At 52.1% G+C, this 18,215-nt stretch overlaps 1 protein-coding gene across 1 annotated transcript in view; it reads left to right on the plus strand.

The window, feature by feature from the left end:
* LRRC75A (leucine rich repeat containing 75A) overlaps window positions 1-18,215 on the plus strand; it is a 42,196-nt gene that overhangs the window by 15,224 nt on the left and 8,757 nt on the right. The window contains 2 exon segments of the mRNA XM_025428275.3: window positions 12,808-12,891; window positions 12,893-12,937. Of these exon segments, the coding sequence (XP_025284060.3) occupies window positions 12,808-12,891; window positions 12,893-12,937 (129 nt within the window).

Here is an 18,215-nt window from a genome sequence, read left to right on the forward strand (position 1 = left end):
TTCTTGGATTCTACCTATTGTTTCACACAATCTGTCTTCATAGAGTCCATCTATTGCTTCACAGATTCGGAGTTCTTTCCCCATTCTTCCTGTCCTGGAAGCCACACCTCTTACAGCTATTCCGGGCATCCTCTTGAATGGTCACACCCACTGTCACACCCTTGGCTCCTTGGCTTCTGGATTTCTCCTTCAAGGAAGTCATACTAGTGACCAGAATCACAGAGAGCCACAGGGAAGATTCCTCAGTGGTTACCTTCCCTCATAGTACAGAAATCTTGCCACTTGCATACTCCCAATGATTGTGAGCTCACCACCTCTGTTTATTATCATTATTATTATTATTATTAAGTATACATAACATGAAATTCACCATTTTAAAGGTACCTGACTGGTTCACTCGGTGGAACATGGGACTCAACTTTGGGATGGTGGGTTCAAGCCCCACATTGGGTATAGAAATTACTTAGAAATAAAATCTTTTAGGGGTACCTGGGTGGTTGAATGTCTGTCTGCCTTTGCTCAGGTCATGATCCCAGAGTCCTGGAATTGAGTGCCGCATCGGGCTCCCCACAGGGAGCCTGCTTCTCCCTATGCCTGTGTCTCTGCCTCTCTCTGTGTGTCTCTTGTGAATAAATAAAATCTTTGTATAAATAAATAATAATTTTTAAATACTTTGAACAAATTCTTTTTTTTAAGATTTTATTTATTTATTAGAGAAAGAGAGAGAGAAAGAGAGAGAGAGGCAGAGACACAGGCAGAGGGAGAAGCAGGCTCCATGCAGGGAGCCTGATGTGGGACTCGGTCCAGGGTCCCAGGATCACACCTTGGGCTGAAGGCGGCGCTAAGCCGCTGAGCCACCGGGGCTGCCCAATAATTTTTTTTTAAATCACCATTTGGGGGGCACCTGGGTGGCTCAGTCAGTTAAGCATCTGCCTTTGACTCAGGTCATGATCCCAGGGTCCTGGGATCTAGCCCAGCATCAGGCTCCCTGCTGAGCACGGAGCCTGCTTCTCCCTCTCCCTCTGCTCCCTCTGCTTGTGCATTCTCTGTCTCTCTCTCTCTCTCTCTGTCAAATAAAGAATAAATATATTTTTTTACACCATTGTTTTTAAATGTTCTTTTTCATATGGAGCGGGGAATCATCCAGGTGCATGGTATCCTACAGGAAGCACCTCTGCCCAGCCAGTCCCACCTCAGGGAGCAGACAACAAAGGAAAGTGTGTCGGGGATACACGCACTCAGAGAGGGCCCAGGGAGGGTAGAAAGTTTCTGATGCCAGTGGTCCTGGGTTGCCCACAGCTGTGCTCCCGGATGGGCTGGAAGAGGGGAGGGGTCCTGATGCACGTGCCCTCCTTGGTACATCCCCTGGGGGAAAATGCTACCTGTGTCTGATCGGGGCTGCTGTCACCAAGGATCACCAACTTGGTGGCTTAGAACAGCAGAAATGTATTCTCTTCCAGTCCTGGAAGCCAGAAGTCCAGCACCAAGGTGTTGGCCGAGCTCCCTCCAGAGGCTTCTGGGGGTGATTCCATTGCTCGCATCTTCCAGACCCTGGCAGTTACGACTGCTTCACTCCAGTCCCTGCCTCCTCCTTCGTGTCCTTAGTGTCCTTCTTCTCTGTGCCTCTTAGAAGGATACCTATTGCTGGATTAAGGGCCCACCTGGAGAACCTGGGCTGCTCTCATCTTGAGACCCGTGACTTCGGCAAACAGCCTTTTTCCAAGTGAGCTAGCATTCCCTGGGTGGCAGGGACAAGAACGCAGACGTGCCTTTTCAAGAAGCACTGATGAGTTGGCCTAGTGCATCCTCCATCTTTCTCACACTCGGTGTGGACGCCTACCCCAGGGGCCCCCTCCGTTCCCTGTGGCGCTTTTAAGACTCCTTCTGGCTTCCTTAGAGACTCTTGTCTTCCCTCAGCAAGCAGCTGCCTGGAGTCTGCACCAGCCCCCCATCCCTCCCATCCCCCCGCCCCTGCTAGCTCTAGCTCAGAGACTTTCTGGCTCCCCTCCCTGGGGCTGCATTTCCCTAAGGGCACCTGATAGCTCCCTTCCCTCCCCTGGGAATCCCCTGGAAGGCCAGCCAGAGTGTCATGGGGGAGGGGACGCGGAGTACAGCCCACCAGCGAAGCCAGGATCCCCCAGATTGTGCCCACACCCTCCCTCAGGAGGAGCTGGCCTCTGATGTTCTAGAGCCGGGGGAGGAGGGGGGTTAAGAGAAGCTGGTTCTGCTTCCTGCTTGCCCTCTGGACTCTAATTATAATCTCCTTCTGGTGGACTGTGTTTGATTACAACCTCATTAAGTAGCTTTGCACATTCGGGCCCTGGTGATTGCAATATTGAAGCTGTCTACCTTTGCTGGTTAATATTCAGAGCTTGCAGCCTTCCTCCTTCCCTGCTCTGTCTGTCGTCGCAGACGCTGTGGAGTCGTGCCTGGGGGGGAGAGCCGGAGACAAGCTAATTTCCCGCGGGGCCTTCCTTCTGGGAATGGGTTTCCAACCTCAATTTAAAGGGAAGGGGGGTGGCCGTGGTTTAAAATAGTGCATGCCTGGCAGCCTCCTGGGTGGCTTCCCCCAGCCTTCCCCTAAAATACCTAAGAAGAGATGCCAAAAAAAGATGAAAAACGCTGAAAACAGAGACAGGTGGACAGTCTGGGAGGAAGCTCCTCGCGCTCTCAGCCAGACAGAGCTGCCCCCCCCCTTCCCGTCGGGAATCTGAGGCCTCCCACAGGAAGGAGGGAGGCTCCTTTCTTCCTCAATCTGACCACCTCATTAATCAGGAAGTCAGGCCACTGCCCTTTTTCCACTGGAGCCAGTGATTTGGGGTAGAACGGGTGCTGCTTACAGGCTCCCCTCCACACACCCCTCCCCTGCGCTGTTTTCTGCGGCTTCCAGAGAAAGCTCGTCCCAGGAGCTGCCACCACCAGGCAGGGGTGGAGGGAGGTGGCCGCCGGAAGTACAGGTTGGCCGGTGGGCTGGGAAAGTCCTGGGAGGCACACACCACTGGATTTTCAGGGAGTCCCATCAGAGGCCCAGGCTGTGGGGATGGGTGAAGATGTCCCTTCCCAAGGTCAAAGTCACATTGGCGCAGTGTCCAAGGTCTGGCCCAGAGCTGGCTTCCTCAGCAAGCCAGAGCCTGAAGAGGTGGACTTGACTCTTCCCCAGGAAGCAGCCATGAGACAAGGTCAAGATGCTGGCTGCCAATTCCGATGCGTGGGCCTGGGTCTCCACCAACAAGGAGTTCCCAGACCCGAGCTGGGTGCCCTGCAACTCAACTCCAATCTGACACTGCCCACCTGGAGAGAGCAGCAGATCCCACAGGTTAAAGGCTCAGTCCTGCAAGACAGCTCCCAACCCGCCACCTCCACTTAAGATGCCAATTGAAAGTACAGGTGGTCACCTGCACCAAGGTATAGATTGAGGTTCCCACAGTCCTCTCCAGGGGTTCAATTAACTTGCTAGTGCTGCTCATAGAGCTCAGGAAAACAGCTTTACTTACTAGACGACCTTTTGTTATAAAGGATATAACAGGAACAGCCACTTGGGAGGGATGCATAGGGCAGGGGATGGGGAGGGAGTTCCGGGCTGAGCAGGGCTGAGCAGGGCTGAGCGTGCCACTCTCCCATATGTCCTCCAGTTCCAAAACCCACAAGCTCTCCAAACCCCATATGAGGTTTTTTTGGAGGCTTCATTACGAAGTCATGATTGATTAAAACGTTGGCCATTGGCGATTGCCTCAACCTCCAGCCCAGGGGCTGGTAGGCCTAAAAGTTCCAACCCTCTAACCACAGATTGTTCTCCTAGCAACCAGCCCCCTTCACTGGGTGATCCAGGGCCTTTCCAAAAAGTCACCTCATTAACATGACAAAAGACACTTCTGTCACTTTCATCACTTAGGAAATTTCCAGGGTTTTAAGAGCTCAGTGCCAGAAATGGGGACAAAGATCAAATATATGTTTCTTATTAGAAATCATAGTGTCACACTAGGCAGATGATAGACGTGGGTCTCACTAGGCTGTGCCTCCTTCAAGGGTGAGCAAGTGGGAGGGGAAAAAACCCTGGGTGTAGGATAAATAAATACTATGGAAGCTGAACTCTGACCTCCAAAAATGATCTACAGCAGGATCCCAGAAGAAAGGAACTTTGTGGGAAAAGAACAAAATGCCAGCAAAAGAGGCCAAGCCGAGATGGGAAAAAACAAGAGGGTGAAGTGAAGAGTGAGATTTTTTTTTTTTAATGTAGGGTTTCATTTGTTTGAGAGAGAGTGAGGTGCACAGGCAGAGGGAGAGGGAGAAGCAGACTGCTCGCTGAGCAGGGAGGGCTCCATCTCAGGACCCCGGGGATCATGATCTGAGCCAAAGGCAGGAAGGCAGATGATTAACTGACTGAGCCACCCAGGTGCCCTGGAAAGCGAGACTAATGAGAAAAATAAGAATTGCAGGGAAGCAAAATGCTAGCCCAACTGGCAGTCCTTACTGGAGGCAGAGCCTGGTGCTATAGGACAGGACCCCAAGGACAGGGAAGGCAAACTAGAGACCCTCTGTGAGAATGTATTTTGGAAAGGGGTGCCCAGCTGGCTCCGTTGGGAGAGTGTGTGACTCTTGATCTTGGGCTTGTGGGTTTGAGCCCCACACTGGGTGTAGAGATTACTTAGAAATATAATCCTTAAAATATATAAATAAAAGATAAGATCAGAAGACACTGAGAGCCAATTTCGATCATGAAAAAGCTTCCTGTTTGTAGATGGGAAGATGGACACCAAGCACACAGTGGCAAATTTTAATAATCCAGTATGACAGGGGAAAAAAAGGCCAGATGCACATGCCCCCTTCTCCTATGCTGCCCCCTACCTCCAGAAGGTCTCAGTGTTTGCCTTCCTGGGTCCTTTCTTAAATTGTTGCAAAATACAGAAGACATAAAATGTACCACCTTAACCAGTTTTATGGGTCAGTATTTTTGGGTGTGTTCACATTGTTGTACGATCTGTCTCCAGGGCTCTTTTCATCTTGCAAAGCTGAAACTCTGTACCCATTACACACGAACTCCCCAGCCCTTGTCTCCCCCAGCCCTTGTCTCCCCCAGCCCCTGGCCACCATCATCCTACTTTCTGTCTCTGATTTTGATGGCTCTTGGAACCTCATGTAAGTAGGACTGTCCCTTTGTGACTGACTTATTTTACTTAGTATGATGTCCTCAGGGTTCATCCGTGCTGTGGCATATGTAGGCTTTCATTCTCTTTTGTGACTGAAGAATATTCCATTGTATGTGAAAACCACACTTTGTTTCTCCATTCGTCTGTGGGTGGACACTGGGTTCTTTCCACTTCTGGGCAGTTGTGACTAATGCTGCTGCTATGAACACAGGTGTGCAAATATAGGCTTGAGTCCCTGCTTTCAGTTCTTTGAGGCATATATGGTAATTCTATTTTTAATTTTTTGAGGAAGTGCCATACTGTTTTCCACAGTGACTACACCATTTTACATTCTCATTAGCAAGCACGAGGGTTCCAATTTCCTCCCATCTTTGCTAACACTTGGAATTTTCTGGTTGGCAAGGGGGTTGATCTAAGAACTGGAACAACCAGAGATATTTAAGTTGATTTGTATCAGGAATAGAAAGGCCTGGTCCTGAGTGGCTGGCAGCATGGAGATGTGACACTGAGGGACAGTTGGGGTCATGGGAGGGATACTGGGAAGAGATATTTGGAGTTCTGAGGGGTATCACGATGGGATACCCCTTTGGTGACTTTGAGAGATTGTTATAAAGACATCAACCGCTTTTCAGGTCCCCCTGTATGTTGAACCGATGTTCCCAGGTAAGAGTGTGCTGGGGCTGTCCAGGAGAGGCAGCTAGAGGTTTTGGCAAAACCATCCTGTGGGGGGATGCTTGGGTGGCTCAGTGGTTGAGTGTCTACCTTTGGCTCAGGTTGTGATCCTGGAGTCCCAGGATTGAGACCTGCATCGGACTCCTGCATGGAGCCTGTTTCTCCCTCTGCCTGTGTCTCTGTCTCTCTCTGTGTGTCTCTCATGAATAAATAAATAAAATCTTAAAAAAAAAATCCATCCTGTGGACATTGACCAGAAAAAGCACCTAAGACAAACATCAGGTGGCCTCAGAGTCATCCGTGGCTCTGAATCCCAAGGGTGGCCAAGTGATGAGTAGCAGCTGTGATATTTTGAAGGGAATTTTTATCTAGCCAGGTTGTCTACAGGTGTGATTTCAATATTAAAAAATTTCCAGATAGGCTAGAGTTCAGAAAACGAACCACCCATGTATTCCTTTGGAGGGGAAAACTTATGTTGGATAATGTTCTCCAGCAGTGCAAGAACGGGTGTGCGTCCAGTCACGGGAAAGGACTGAGGAATGATAGCTAACATGCCAGTTCGGTCCCAAAATCTGTGTCCAAACCTGAATGCAAAATGCCAAATCTTGTGGTCAATAAAGTAGTTTTAATGTTAAAAAAAAAAAAAAAAGTAAAAGCAGAAATTGGATCTCCACCAAAGACCAAGCAGGGGATGGAGCTGGCAGTCTGCCACACATCAAAATTCCCAGTGACCCTCCATCCCAGAGCCGAGTTTTCCAGAGCCATTCCTCACTAGGTGGAAAGTCTAGAGCCAATCCCTTGGAATGAATGTCGCTCCTCCTCCCAGACACCAGCCATGGACTTGTGGGGAGCTTCCTTCTCCTGGACCCTTCAGACCAACCCTCAAAGCTGCACCCATACAGAGACCCCTCACCAAGGAGTCAGGGTAATGCGAGCAAGAAGGAGAGCTTGCTATATAGAGAGTAGAAGTTTTCCCTAGGACCCAAAGGGAAGGCCTTGGGCAGATAAACCCTTCCCAGAGGCTCCCCAACCCTCAGGGCAGCAGCCCCTTTCTCCCAGAGCACTCCCTTATTCTGACCCTGAAGTTCTTGAATTTCTTTTGGTACCTGGATTCCTTTATATTCTCTGTTTTTAAAACTGAGGGGATGGGCACCTGGGTGGCTCAGTGGTTGAGCATCTGCCTTGGGCTCAAGTCCTGGGATCGAGTCCCACATCGGGCTCCCCACAGGGAGCCTGCTTCTCCCTCTGCCTGTGTCTCTGCCTCTCTCTGTGTGTCTCTCATGAATAAATAAATAAAATCTTAACAACAACAACAACAACAAAAATCCAGTCCCTTAGCGAGGTTCGTGTTTGTAATAGTTTTGTCGTCTACCGTCACAGCGCTGTGTATTAGATTTCCTGGACTTATCTACTAGTTACTAGTATGTACCCTCAAACTTCATCTCCCATGCACCCACCTCCAACCCCTGGTTACCACCATTCTCTGGGTTTTCCCAGTTTGGTTCTTTCTAGATTCTGCGTATAAGTGAGATCATACGGTATTTGTCTTTCTCTGCCTGACTTATCTCACTTAGGATCACGTAGCATCTCACTCAAAGTCCATCCATGTTGTGGCAAATGGCAGGATTTCCTTTTTTTCTCACAGCTGAATAGTATTCCATTGTGTGTATAAATTTATACACATCTTCTTTATCCATTCATCCATCAACAGACACTTAGGTTGCTTCCACCTCTGGGCTATTGTGAATAATGCTGCAGTGAACATAGGAGTGCATGTAGCTCTCCGGGGGGCTATTTTCATTTCCTTCGGATATATATCCAGAAGTGGGATTGCTGGGTTGTACGGATTACTATTTTTAATGTTTTCTTTTAAAGATTACTTACTTATTCATGAGAGACAGAAAGAAAGAGAGAGAGAGACATAGGCAGAGGGAGAAGTAGGCTCCCTGCAGGGAGCCCCATGCGGGACTCGATCCCAGGACCCCAGCACCACAACCTGAGCCAAAGGCAGATGCTGAACCACTGAGCCACCCAGGCGTCCCTCTATTTTTAATGTTTTGAGAAAACTTTGCATTCTTTAAAATTATTGAGGACCTCAAAGAGAGATTTCCTTTATGTGGGTTATATCTAGTGGATGCTAGTTACTATATTAGAAAATGAAACAAAAGGGCAGCCCCGGTGGCTCAGCAGTTTAGCACCGCCTTTGGCCGGGGGTGTGATCCTGGAGACAAGGGATCGAGTCCCACGTTGGGTTCCCTGCATGGAGCCTGCTTCTCCCTCTGCCTGTGTCTCTGCCTCTCTCTCTCTCTCTCTCTGAGTCTCTCATGAATAAATAAAATCTTAAAAAAAAAAAAAAATGGCCTTGGGGAGAGGGCTGGGGAGGACACCTAGGAGGCCAGCAGTGCCCCAGGTCCTCGGGACACGTGATATAGTCTAAAGCAGCACAAGCATTCTTGGGCCTAGGTGGGGTCAAAGCAAAGAAATTATAGCAATAAAATGTGCAATAACCTCTGTCCGGCTGGTTTTCCCTGTTCCTCCTTCTCATAATTCACAGCCCTGGGACCTTCAGAAACCCCACCCCAGCTGGAATTCACAGGGTGGGCGGTGGCATGACTCACAGTTACCCAAAGCCACAGTGAGCAGGGCCACATCTGCCTTCCTGAGGGGACCCACCTCCCCATCCCCTTCCTTCCATCTCCCCGCTTGCCCCCTCCCAAGCAGCAGCTGAATGAACCCAGACAACAGCAGCCCAGAGAGCTGGAGCCACTGTCAGCAGGCAGGGCGCCCAGGGTGACCTCGAGGGCACAGGGATGTAGAACCCAGGCTACGGGAAGAACATTCTGCATCTTTCCAGACCTGCCCCCAGCTTCTGGGGTTAATAAGGGTCATCCTGGTCCTTCCCAGATGGAATGGCCTCTCCTGGCCTGGATAGGAAGGGAAGGGGAAGACAGGGCAGGGCTGGTAGGGGTGCAAGAGCCCAAGCAATCAGGGACGCCTGGGTGGCTCAGTGGTTGAGCATCTGCCTTCGGCTCAGGGGGTAATCCCAGGGTCCTGGGATTGAGTTCTGCATGGGGCTCCCCCCAAGGGAGCCTGCTTCTCCTTCTGCCTGTGTCTCTATCTCTTTTGGGTCTCTCATGAATAAATAAATAAAATCTTTAAAAAAAGAGCCCAAGCAGTCAGGCAGTCCAGTTTTCAAACTTTGCTTGGGCCACAGAACTACTTTTGGGGATCATCCTGGTTTGCTGTGGGTGGCCAGCAGAATTGTCCTGTCGAGAGCTGGATCGCCTGAAGCATTGCTGAGTTTTCTGGCCTCTCGCTTGTTTGCCATCAGCCCCAAGATCTCGAGGAAACACGGTTTGGTAACTACCAGTGAGGTTCATGGGCCCATTTAACAGATAGGGAAGCCGATCCCAAGAGGGAAGATGTCTCTTGCCCACCTACTGTGTGTCAGGGGTTGGGTAGAACTGGGATCTGGTGCTTTCTGCAGGAGACCAGCAAGTATATGTCATGGGAAGGGGTACACGCTGAGCAGGGGCTGGTGTTGGGGCCGCAGCTCGCAGAGGGGCAGGCCAGCTTGCGGCACGGACAGAAAAGGAAGGATAAATCTGTCCTCTCTCCTTCTCCCGTGGCCATAAGTCCAACTTCTGACCATGGCAGTAACCACCTCTCCACTTCCACCTGTGGACCCTGCCCTGTCCTTCCCTCCCTGCGCCAGGAAAGGGGGGGTCTCGGCCCTGTGACACCTGGGCCTTCGAAGACCCTAGAATAGAGGCCCTTTGACTTCTCCCTTTCCTAGGTTCCCAGCCTCCTCCTGCTACAGGGAGGGTGGGCCGCATTTTTGCACATTCCTGAGAAACAGTTTGTGTTCCGAGATCCCATGCATCCAGGCCCTGGTGACCATGAGGCCTAAATCCCGGGTTTTCCAGAAACAGAGGTCATGGCTTTTGTCACATTCTCAAATGGGCCTGTGGTCCAAAAAGAAGTCATCACCCCTGCATCAGGAGGGGAGGGGTCTTGCAGAGGAGAGGTGGGCATGGAAGGATGGGGGGGTTGGGGAGAGCTGTGTCAGGGATATTCTCCCCTGCTGGAGCCTTTACATGTTACCTGGTTTTATTTCTCTCTCCTACTTGTGATGGAGGGTCCCTGGCTCCATTTTACAGATGAGGAAACTGGGACTCAGTGACATGAGGTAGCTTGCCCCAGACACAGCCCTGAGGGATGGATCAAGCCGGGGCAGGGACAGAGGCCCAAGGTGGTGTTGTATTTGGTTCTACAGCGGCCTTCAGCTCTGGAACCTGGCAAAGCCGGCACTTTAGAAGCCTCCCTTGTGAGCATCCGCACCAGACCCCCGAGCCTCCGCATCTAGGTCCCCAGGAAATTATTTCAGTGGCCAGAGACCCTGACGCAGGGCTTCTCCCTTCTGAGGGTCATTCTTGGGCCCTCCTGTCCATTCCTCTCTAACGAGGAGGGAGCAAAGTGCCCCTACAGTGGCAGGTGGGACCTGGCTGAAGGGTAGGCTTAGGAAGGCTCCCCGCCAGGGCAGAGGGCACGGAGCCCAGCCCCCTCCCCTCCGGGTCCACCCAGCAAAGACCCTTGCTTTCTTTGTCCTTAGAAATGTCAGCCCCCCAGGACCCCTGGGTGGCTCAGTGGGTGGAGCATCAGCCTTCAACTCAGGTCGTAACTCCAGGGTCTCAGGATCGAATCCCACATCGGGCTCCCCGCAGGGAGCCTGCTTCTCCCTCTGCCTGTGTCCTGCCTCTCTCTGTGTGTGTCTCTCATGAACAAATAAATAAAGTCTTAAAAAAGTGTGAGCCCCCAAACCTCAGGGCAGCATCTCTACCCTCCTGCCTACCTCCTGCCCAACTCACTCCAGTGGTAAATAAGGCAGAGCAATCCCAAAACAGGCCCCGGCTGAGGCATAGGCCCACCCCACCATTCCTGAAATTCTTTTTAAAAACATCTTTATTGGGGCACCCCAGTGGCTCAGTCTGTTTAAGTGTCTGCCTTCAGCTCAGGTCATAGTCTCAAAGTCCTGGGTTTGAGCCTCACATCAGGCTCTCTGCTTACCCAGGAGTCTGCTTCTTCCTCTCTCTCTCAAAAAACTAAAAGTAAAATTTTTTAAGAAATAATAAAAATTGGGGCACCTGGATGGCTCAGTTGGTTGAGCATCTGCTTTTGACTCAGATCATGATTCCAGAGTCGTTGGATCGAGCCCCATGTCAGGCTCCCTGCTCAGCAGGAAGCCTACTTCTCCCTCTCTTCCCCACTCGTGCTCTCTCGCTATCTCTCTCTCTCTCTCAAATAAATAAAATCTTTTTTAAAAAATTTAAAAATCTTTATTATATGTGATTTTTTTCTTTCATTGTTATTGGGATGTAAACTGAGCAATGTGTGAGTTCAAGGCATACAGCATAACCATTGACTTACATACGCTGTGAAATGATGACCACAGTAAGTTAACATCTTCTCGTGTAGTGAGGGGGGGAATAAAAGAAAAAATATGGCTTTTTTCTTTGCGATGAGGACTTTTAGGATGGGTACTCCCTTAGCATTTTTCACATCTCCTACACCGCAGAGTTAACTCCAGTCTCTTGTTAAACATCCCGGGCCTCAGTTTCTTCACCTGTAAATTGGGAATTACAATGGCCAGCCTACTCGCCTTACAGGGATTTCTAAGAATCACATGGGGAAGGTGTTTGGAAAAGTTCAGGATTCCCCACCGAAATAACTGGGAGTGAACCTGTGCCAGGACTCACCCATCAGTCACACATTTGGTGTCCTCAGGGTGTTGGACCTGGCCTGGGAGCCTTCCTTCCTCTGGGCTGTGCTGGGGCAGCTCCGCCTGTGGCTTGGGAGCCTAGGGGCCCATAGGGTAAGGGCAGCAAAAGTGGGTGATGCTTGACTTCCCTGCCCACCCTTGGTGGGCCCCTTGGTCTTCAGGGTGGGCTGGGCCCAGGAATATTTTCGTTCCTATCATTGTCTGGTCTGGGCAAGGTACCAAGGTAGGAATAGGAACCACAGCTTCACCCAAGAACAACAGAAAATGCTTTGCTTCTCTAAAGCAGTTAACGCTGCTTCAAGCTTCCACCAACTTGACTGGTGGGGAAGTCAAAAGTCAAGCTTTAGTTATGTTTGGGGAGTCTGCCCTTTCCCTGGGTTGTGCAAGAATCTTGGGTTTTACACAGTCCAGAACATTTGGAGTAGGGCCCCTGGGTCCTGATCTACCCTGGTGACTGTTGTTGGCCAAGTCTATGGGGTCCCTTGCTGGTTGGGCAGGGGCATCTGCAGAGGCTCCCAGCTGGGACTGTCAGTGTGTGGTGCCCCCGCAAACCCTTGTCCTTCCTCGGGCCTGGAGACCCTCTGCCTCCACCCCAAATCACCTGTTGTCCTTTCTAAGGGAGCCCTAGTGGTGCTTTCTTCTGGGTGCCTGGCAGCTTCTTTTAATCCCACAATCCAGAACCACCACCGCCACCAGCCCCTGAGACAAAGGAACACCAAAGTTGGGTCAGCTATAGAAGGAGCAGTAAAAATGATGGCAGAAGCATGGGAAAAACAAATAAATATCAGTACATGATCCTATCACAGAGCTGGGGGATTTACTCTGCATGCAGGTTCCAAAATTTGCCCTCCCTATGTGGAAAAGCAGCCACTACTACCATGGCCAGTACTACCATGCTGGTACCTTTGGCTTCGTACTGGTTTCCAGGGGAGGAGGATGGAGGGTGAGTCTTCATCCAGAGGTTGGAGGGCCTGGGACATACATGCGCTGGGAAGGCATCTTAGAGGGGCTTCCATGGCCCTCTGGACAAGTTCTGTAGATGCTTCCTTGCAGCTGGGAAACCTTCCTGGGGATGGGGGGTCTCCCCCCTGGTTAGGGTGCTGGAGGAGGGGGTGCTAAGCCACCCACAGGGAGCTGTTCTGGGCATGTTGGAAGGGACTCGAGAGTAAGGCCTGGCCACCCCTGACCTCTGGGTGACCTCTCTTGCAGGACCTGGGCATGGAGTCGACCTCTCTGGATGATGTTCTATACCGCTATGCCAGCTTCAGGAACCTGGTGGACCCCATCACACACTGACCTCATCATCAGCCTGGCGCGCTACATCCACTGCCCCAAGCCGGTAGGGCCGCTGTGGTCAGAGCCAGCCAGGTCTGGGGGTGTGAGGCGGGTGCCTTTCTGGCCAGAGCAGCTCAGTGTCCAAGGAGAGCTGGTGGCTATGGCCCGGGGAGGCCCAAAGAGGACAAGCCACCTCAAGTGGGCAGCCAGCCAGCGGGCCTGAGGTGCCCACCCTGTCCTAAGGCTCAGCACCCATGGCAGGGTCTCACATGGGCACCATCAGCCCACGTTTTGGTTTTTGTTTGGCCTCCCAGTGTATTAAATCCAGATTCCTTGCCAACATTTAAAACTCAGAATATTTCACACATGCTCCATATTCAGCTCCCCTTGGAAAACAGGAAGCTCCAGCAGCATGGAGCCTTCATTCCTATAGGACGGGAGCTGAGTAGCTCCACCCTAGAGCTTTTCCCTCCCATCCCTCAATTTCCAGCAGCTTCCAAAAGAAGCACTTCCCCTGTGGCAGGGACAGGAAGCCAGAGCAGGACCCAGGAGCGCCTGAGGGAAGCTTCTGCTTTCAGAGGAGGAGGATTTAGGATAGGAGGGAGGAGGTGACTGTCAAACCCACCTCCTCACTTGGCCTGAGCACAGACTTGAACCTGGTTGCTCAGGGGGGCTCCATTGCTCTGAAGCTGGGCCTCCATCTGGGCCTTCATCTAGGACCTTCTCTCTGGCTTCTGGGGCCGTCTGGCACCAAGACTTAGGTGAGGAGCCAGCTCTGAAGGGCTGGGAGCCAGTCGGGGCCAAGCACGGGGTGGGTTGGGGTTGGTGGTGGGATGCCGCAGAAGCCAGGAACGCTGAGCTCAAATATGTGATGGTAAGAAAAAGCTGGTAGTGGGGTTGGCAGGCTGGGGAAGAGCGGCTGCTGCCAGGAGCTGTAGGAGAATCAGCTGGGCCTGGAATCACCTCCACTTCTCATTCAGATTGTACCTGGCTCAGCCCAGGGAAGCTGGGAGCAGCGTCTGTAGGCTTCACGGGTGCCAGACCTCTGCCTTTTCTGGAACGGGATGAGATGCCCACAGGTGAAGGGATGACAGATCACAGGGCCCTCAAAGCAGCTCCATAGGAGAGATGTCATTTTTATGCACATTTTAGAGTTGGGGAAGACCAAATTCAGGTAATGACGTAATCTGATGAAGGTGACCCCCACAGGTATGATCTGGGCCTCAGTTCCGGGCAGGGTGCGGGCGCTGTCAGTGCTCTGGTGGGGCTGGTAGGGCTGCATCGGGGCCAGATGAGGAGGCCTGTGGGGGAGCAGGAAGGAGAGGTGGCCCCAGGGGTTCTGTCTGGACTGAGCTCCATCCCCTCCGGCGGGGTGGGGACCACGGGGGGGGGGGGGGGGGCACACCCGGGTTGTCTGCGCTCAGGCTGCTACAACACGAAACCACTGACAGGGGGCCTTGTAAACAACAGTAATGTCTAGCTCCCAGTTCTGGAAGCCGGGAATCCAGGGTCAGGGCGCCTACAGGGCGCGGTTCTGGTGAGAGCCCTCTTCCAGGTTTGCAGACGGCCGCCTCCTCGTGGTGGCCTCATGGGTGGGTGGAAAGCAAGCCAGCTGGCTCTCTGGCTTCTTCGTTTAACCCTTGTGACCTCTTCTAATCCTGCTTAACCCCCTAAAGGCCCCACCTCCAGACACCATCACACCGGGGTGGGGTCCCCCCCACAGGTTGGGGTGACAGAGTCAGACATTAGGTCCATGGCATGGGTGTTGCTTTCTCGGGTCACTTAATTAGCTGAACTTTGTTTTCTTCAACTCCAAAGACACATGACAACACCCTCCCCTGTAGAGCCATTTTGAGAGTTCAGTGAGCTGATTCAGGAGAAGCTTCCAGAAGCTCAGGCATTTGTACCATGTACACGGAAGCTAAGGTTTACCTAGTCATTGAGCACCCACCGTGTGCCAAGCAGGGTCCTCAGACTTAGCAGGTCCGTGGTGAGATCCTGAGGCAAGGTTGTAGGCTCAGAGTCTTGGAGAATTAGGGGCCGGCCTCTGATTTCCAGATTTCCAGAGCCAGCCAGTGGTGTCAGCCCTGTTGGAGGCCCGGCCCTGTTGGAACCGGCCAGGCTGGTTCCCCTAACCATACCCATAGGCCAGGTGGCAGGAGAGGCCCTTCATTCAAAAGGACTCTCCTGGTTGTGGTTGAGGCCAGGGTGGGAGGTCCTGACTCTGAGGCCCCCAAACTGGTGTTAGGGGCAGCCCTGGCCCCCACCCCAAAACGTGAGCTGGCTCGGGGCTGGCCAGGAATTCCTGTTCTTGGCTCTTTCATCTGAGAAGCCCAGATCATTCCAAGTGTGGGCCTTAAGGTTACTATGCCAAGACTCTCCGCTAGGAGGCAGCGTTTCCCTCAGCTGTGACGTGAGACAAATAAGTAGGCCTTCCTGGTCCAATCTGTTTCAGCATCCAGCAGACAAATAACCCCACAACTAAGATGACCCCCTCAAATGAGTCCCAGCCTACCAAAAGTCCTCTCCTGTGTGCCAGCTGGATGTGGGCCCAGGCCCTAGAAAATGTGGGTCTGTGCGTGTCCCCAGAAGGAGGACAGTCAAAATCCCATCGCGCCCATGACTCTGTGCTGATGAATCCATAGCCAAGCTTCAAGCTCAGAAGTCACCTACCTCTTTTTTTTTTTTTTTTTAAGATTTTGTTTGTTTATTCATGAGAGAGACAGAAACGTAGGCAGAGGAAGAAGCAGGTTCCCTGCGGGGAGCCTGATGTGGGACTCGATCCCAGGAACCCAGGATCACGCCCTGAGCCGAAGGCAGATGTTCAACCACTGAGCCACCCAGGTGCCCCATTTAGCGGGCAATTTTAGAGACTCCTTCCTTCCCTGCACCCCAGCTCCAGCCCCACACATCCCTTCATGTCTACAGTCAGGGTCCCCACGAGCAGATGCTAAAATGAGGGTGTGTGTACAGCAATTTGTTGGGGAGGTGCCCCGGGGAAGCCAGGCCAGCCCAGGCTCCATCCTGGGGAGGGCAAGCAGCTTCCACCTGGTTCCTCAAGGGAAAGGGGCTGGGCTTTCAAACCCCCGCACTGGCCAGAGTGAGGGGCTCTCCCTGAGGAGGTAAGTTCCCAGGCACTCCTGTCTCCTGATCAGGTCTTGATCTCAGAGTCCTGGGATCGAGTCCTGCATCAGGTTCCCCACAGCGAGCCTGCTTCTCCTTCTGCCTATGTCTTTGCCTCTGTGTGTGTGTCTTGCATAAATAAATACACAAAATCTTAAAAAAAAAAAAAAAAAAAAGGGTGGGCACTCACCACAGAGCAGGACAGGTGCTGGTCCTCCGGGCAGAAGTACACCAAAGAAGGGAGGGTCACAAAATTGGAAAAAGTGGATCCAAGTGATTTGAATGGAGCACCCATGTTGTCCACCACAACCAGCAAGTCCCAACAGCCCTCATTCCCTAGTGTGTTGGGGTCTCTCAAAGGCCCTTCTGGTCCCCACATCCTCCTCCTTAAGGCTACTGGCAGAGCCTCCAGTGGGACTCTGGGCCTCCACTCCTGCCTCCCTGCCCTCTGTGCTCTGAGAGCAGCCAGAGAGGAATCTGCAAGGTCAATTGGATCACCTAAGTACCTCTCTGAGAAACCTTCCATTGTGTCGTAGTTTCACTAAAACCCAAACTCCTTTTTTTTTTTTTTTGAAGATTTTATTTATTTATTCATGAGAGACACACAGAGAGAAGCAGAGACACAGGCAGAGGGAAAAGCAGGCTCCCTGTGGAGAGCCCAATGTGGGACTCGATCCCAGGACCCGGGGATCATGACCTGAGCTGAAGGCAGATGCTCAACCACTGAGCCACCCAGATGCCCCCTCTCAGAACCTTCAGTGACCAGCCTAGCTCACAAGGCTCTCCCATGTCCTGTTTATGGCTTCATTTCACTCACTGGTCTCCCACGCAATCTTGCTTATTTATTTGTCAGCTAACATATTGTCTGCCTTCCCCACAAGACTATCAGTTCCAAAGGGACAAGAGATGGCATCTGTCTTGCTCACAACTACATCTTGCATCATGCAGGGCCCTGGCGGGAAGCAGGCCAACACATTCCATTGTGAATTTTTGAGAGTTTAATAATGGGACTCTTTCCACGGTTGTGGGCAGGAGAAAGGAAACCAGTGGGGGATATTGAGACACCCAAAGACAAGCGGCAGCAGGAAGTTGTTACCACAGAAAGGGCCTTGGGTGCAAGCCATGACACCAGAGCCATGAGAACACTTTTTCCAGCACCGTGCTGTATTTTCTATTGCTGTGTAACAAATGACCCCAGAATTTAGTGGCTTAAAACAATAGACATTGATCATTGTGTAGTCTCTGTAGCCTAACCTAGGTCATTCTAGATTAGGGTCCCTTGTGACAGTGGCCAGGGCTGCAAATATCTACGGGTTTGGTGGACAGTGGACAGGCCCCCTTCCGGGCTGGCACACCCCCTGGCTGCTGGCAGGAAGCCTCAGTTTCTTGCCACATGAGACTGTGGCATAGGGCCGCTGGAGCTTCCACACACACATCGGGGCAGCTGGCTTATTATCCCAGAGCAAGTGATCCAAGAAAAGAGCAAGGCAGACACACACCTAGATCTTCTACGACCTAGCCACATCCTAGGTCACCCAGATCAACCCTGATACGGTGCCCAATCTCCCCAGACTCGCACCATACTTCCCTCTCCTTACTTTTCCTTTTCCATGGATGGGGGAGGAAGAACTGCAGAATTAATTCCACAACTGCCTTTATTTTTTTTTTAAGATTTTATTTATTCATGAGAGAGAGAGAGGCAGAGACACAGGCAGAGGGAGAAGCAGACTCCCCGCAGGGAACCAGATGGGAGACTTGATCCCAGGATCCCGGGACCATGCCCTGAGCCAAAGGCAGACGCTCAACCACTGAGCCACCCAGGCGTCCCACACTCTGCCTGTGAGCCTGCGGTGTGGACTGGGGCTCTGTTGCCAGGAGCACAAGTCCAGGGGCACTGCCTCAAGCTGGGAAGAGAATTTATCCTGATACCATGGGGTCTTCTTGGGCCCCAAAACAGCCGCGCTTGGAGGAGGGGCTAGAGGTAGAGGTACAGATGAACTGCAGTAGCAGACAGCGCTCCATCCCTTTTCTGGGCTGCACCACCCCGGGCCACACTCTGCCTTCCCCAGGGCTCCCCGTGGGTGTCTAGACCCTGAGCAGGCGGGGGGGGGGGGGGGGGGGGGGGGGGTTGCGTCTGGTCTGCAAGAAAGGTCTGATTGGCTGCCTCTGCCCATGCCTGCTTCTGGACCAATCTGCTGCAGCTTGGGCTGGGGTCTGGC

Source organism: Canis lupus, chromosome 5 (genome assembly GCF_003254725.2).
Source record: "Canis lupus dingo isolate Sandy chromosome 5, ASM325472v2, whole genome shotgun sequence".
NCBI classification, from domain to species: domain Eukaryota; kingdom Metazoa; phylum Chordata; class Mammalia; order Carnivora; family Canidae; genus Canis; species Canis lupus.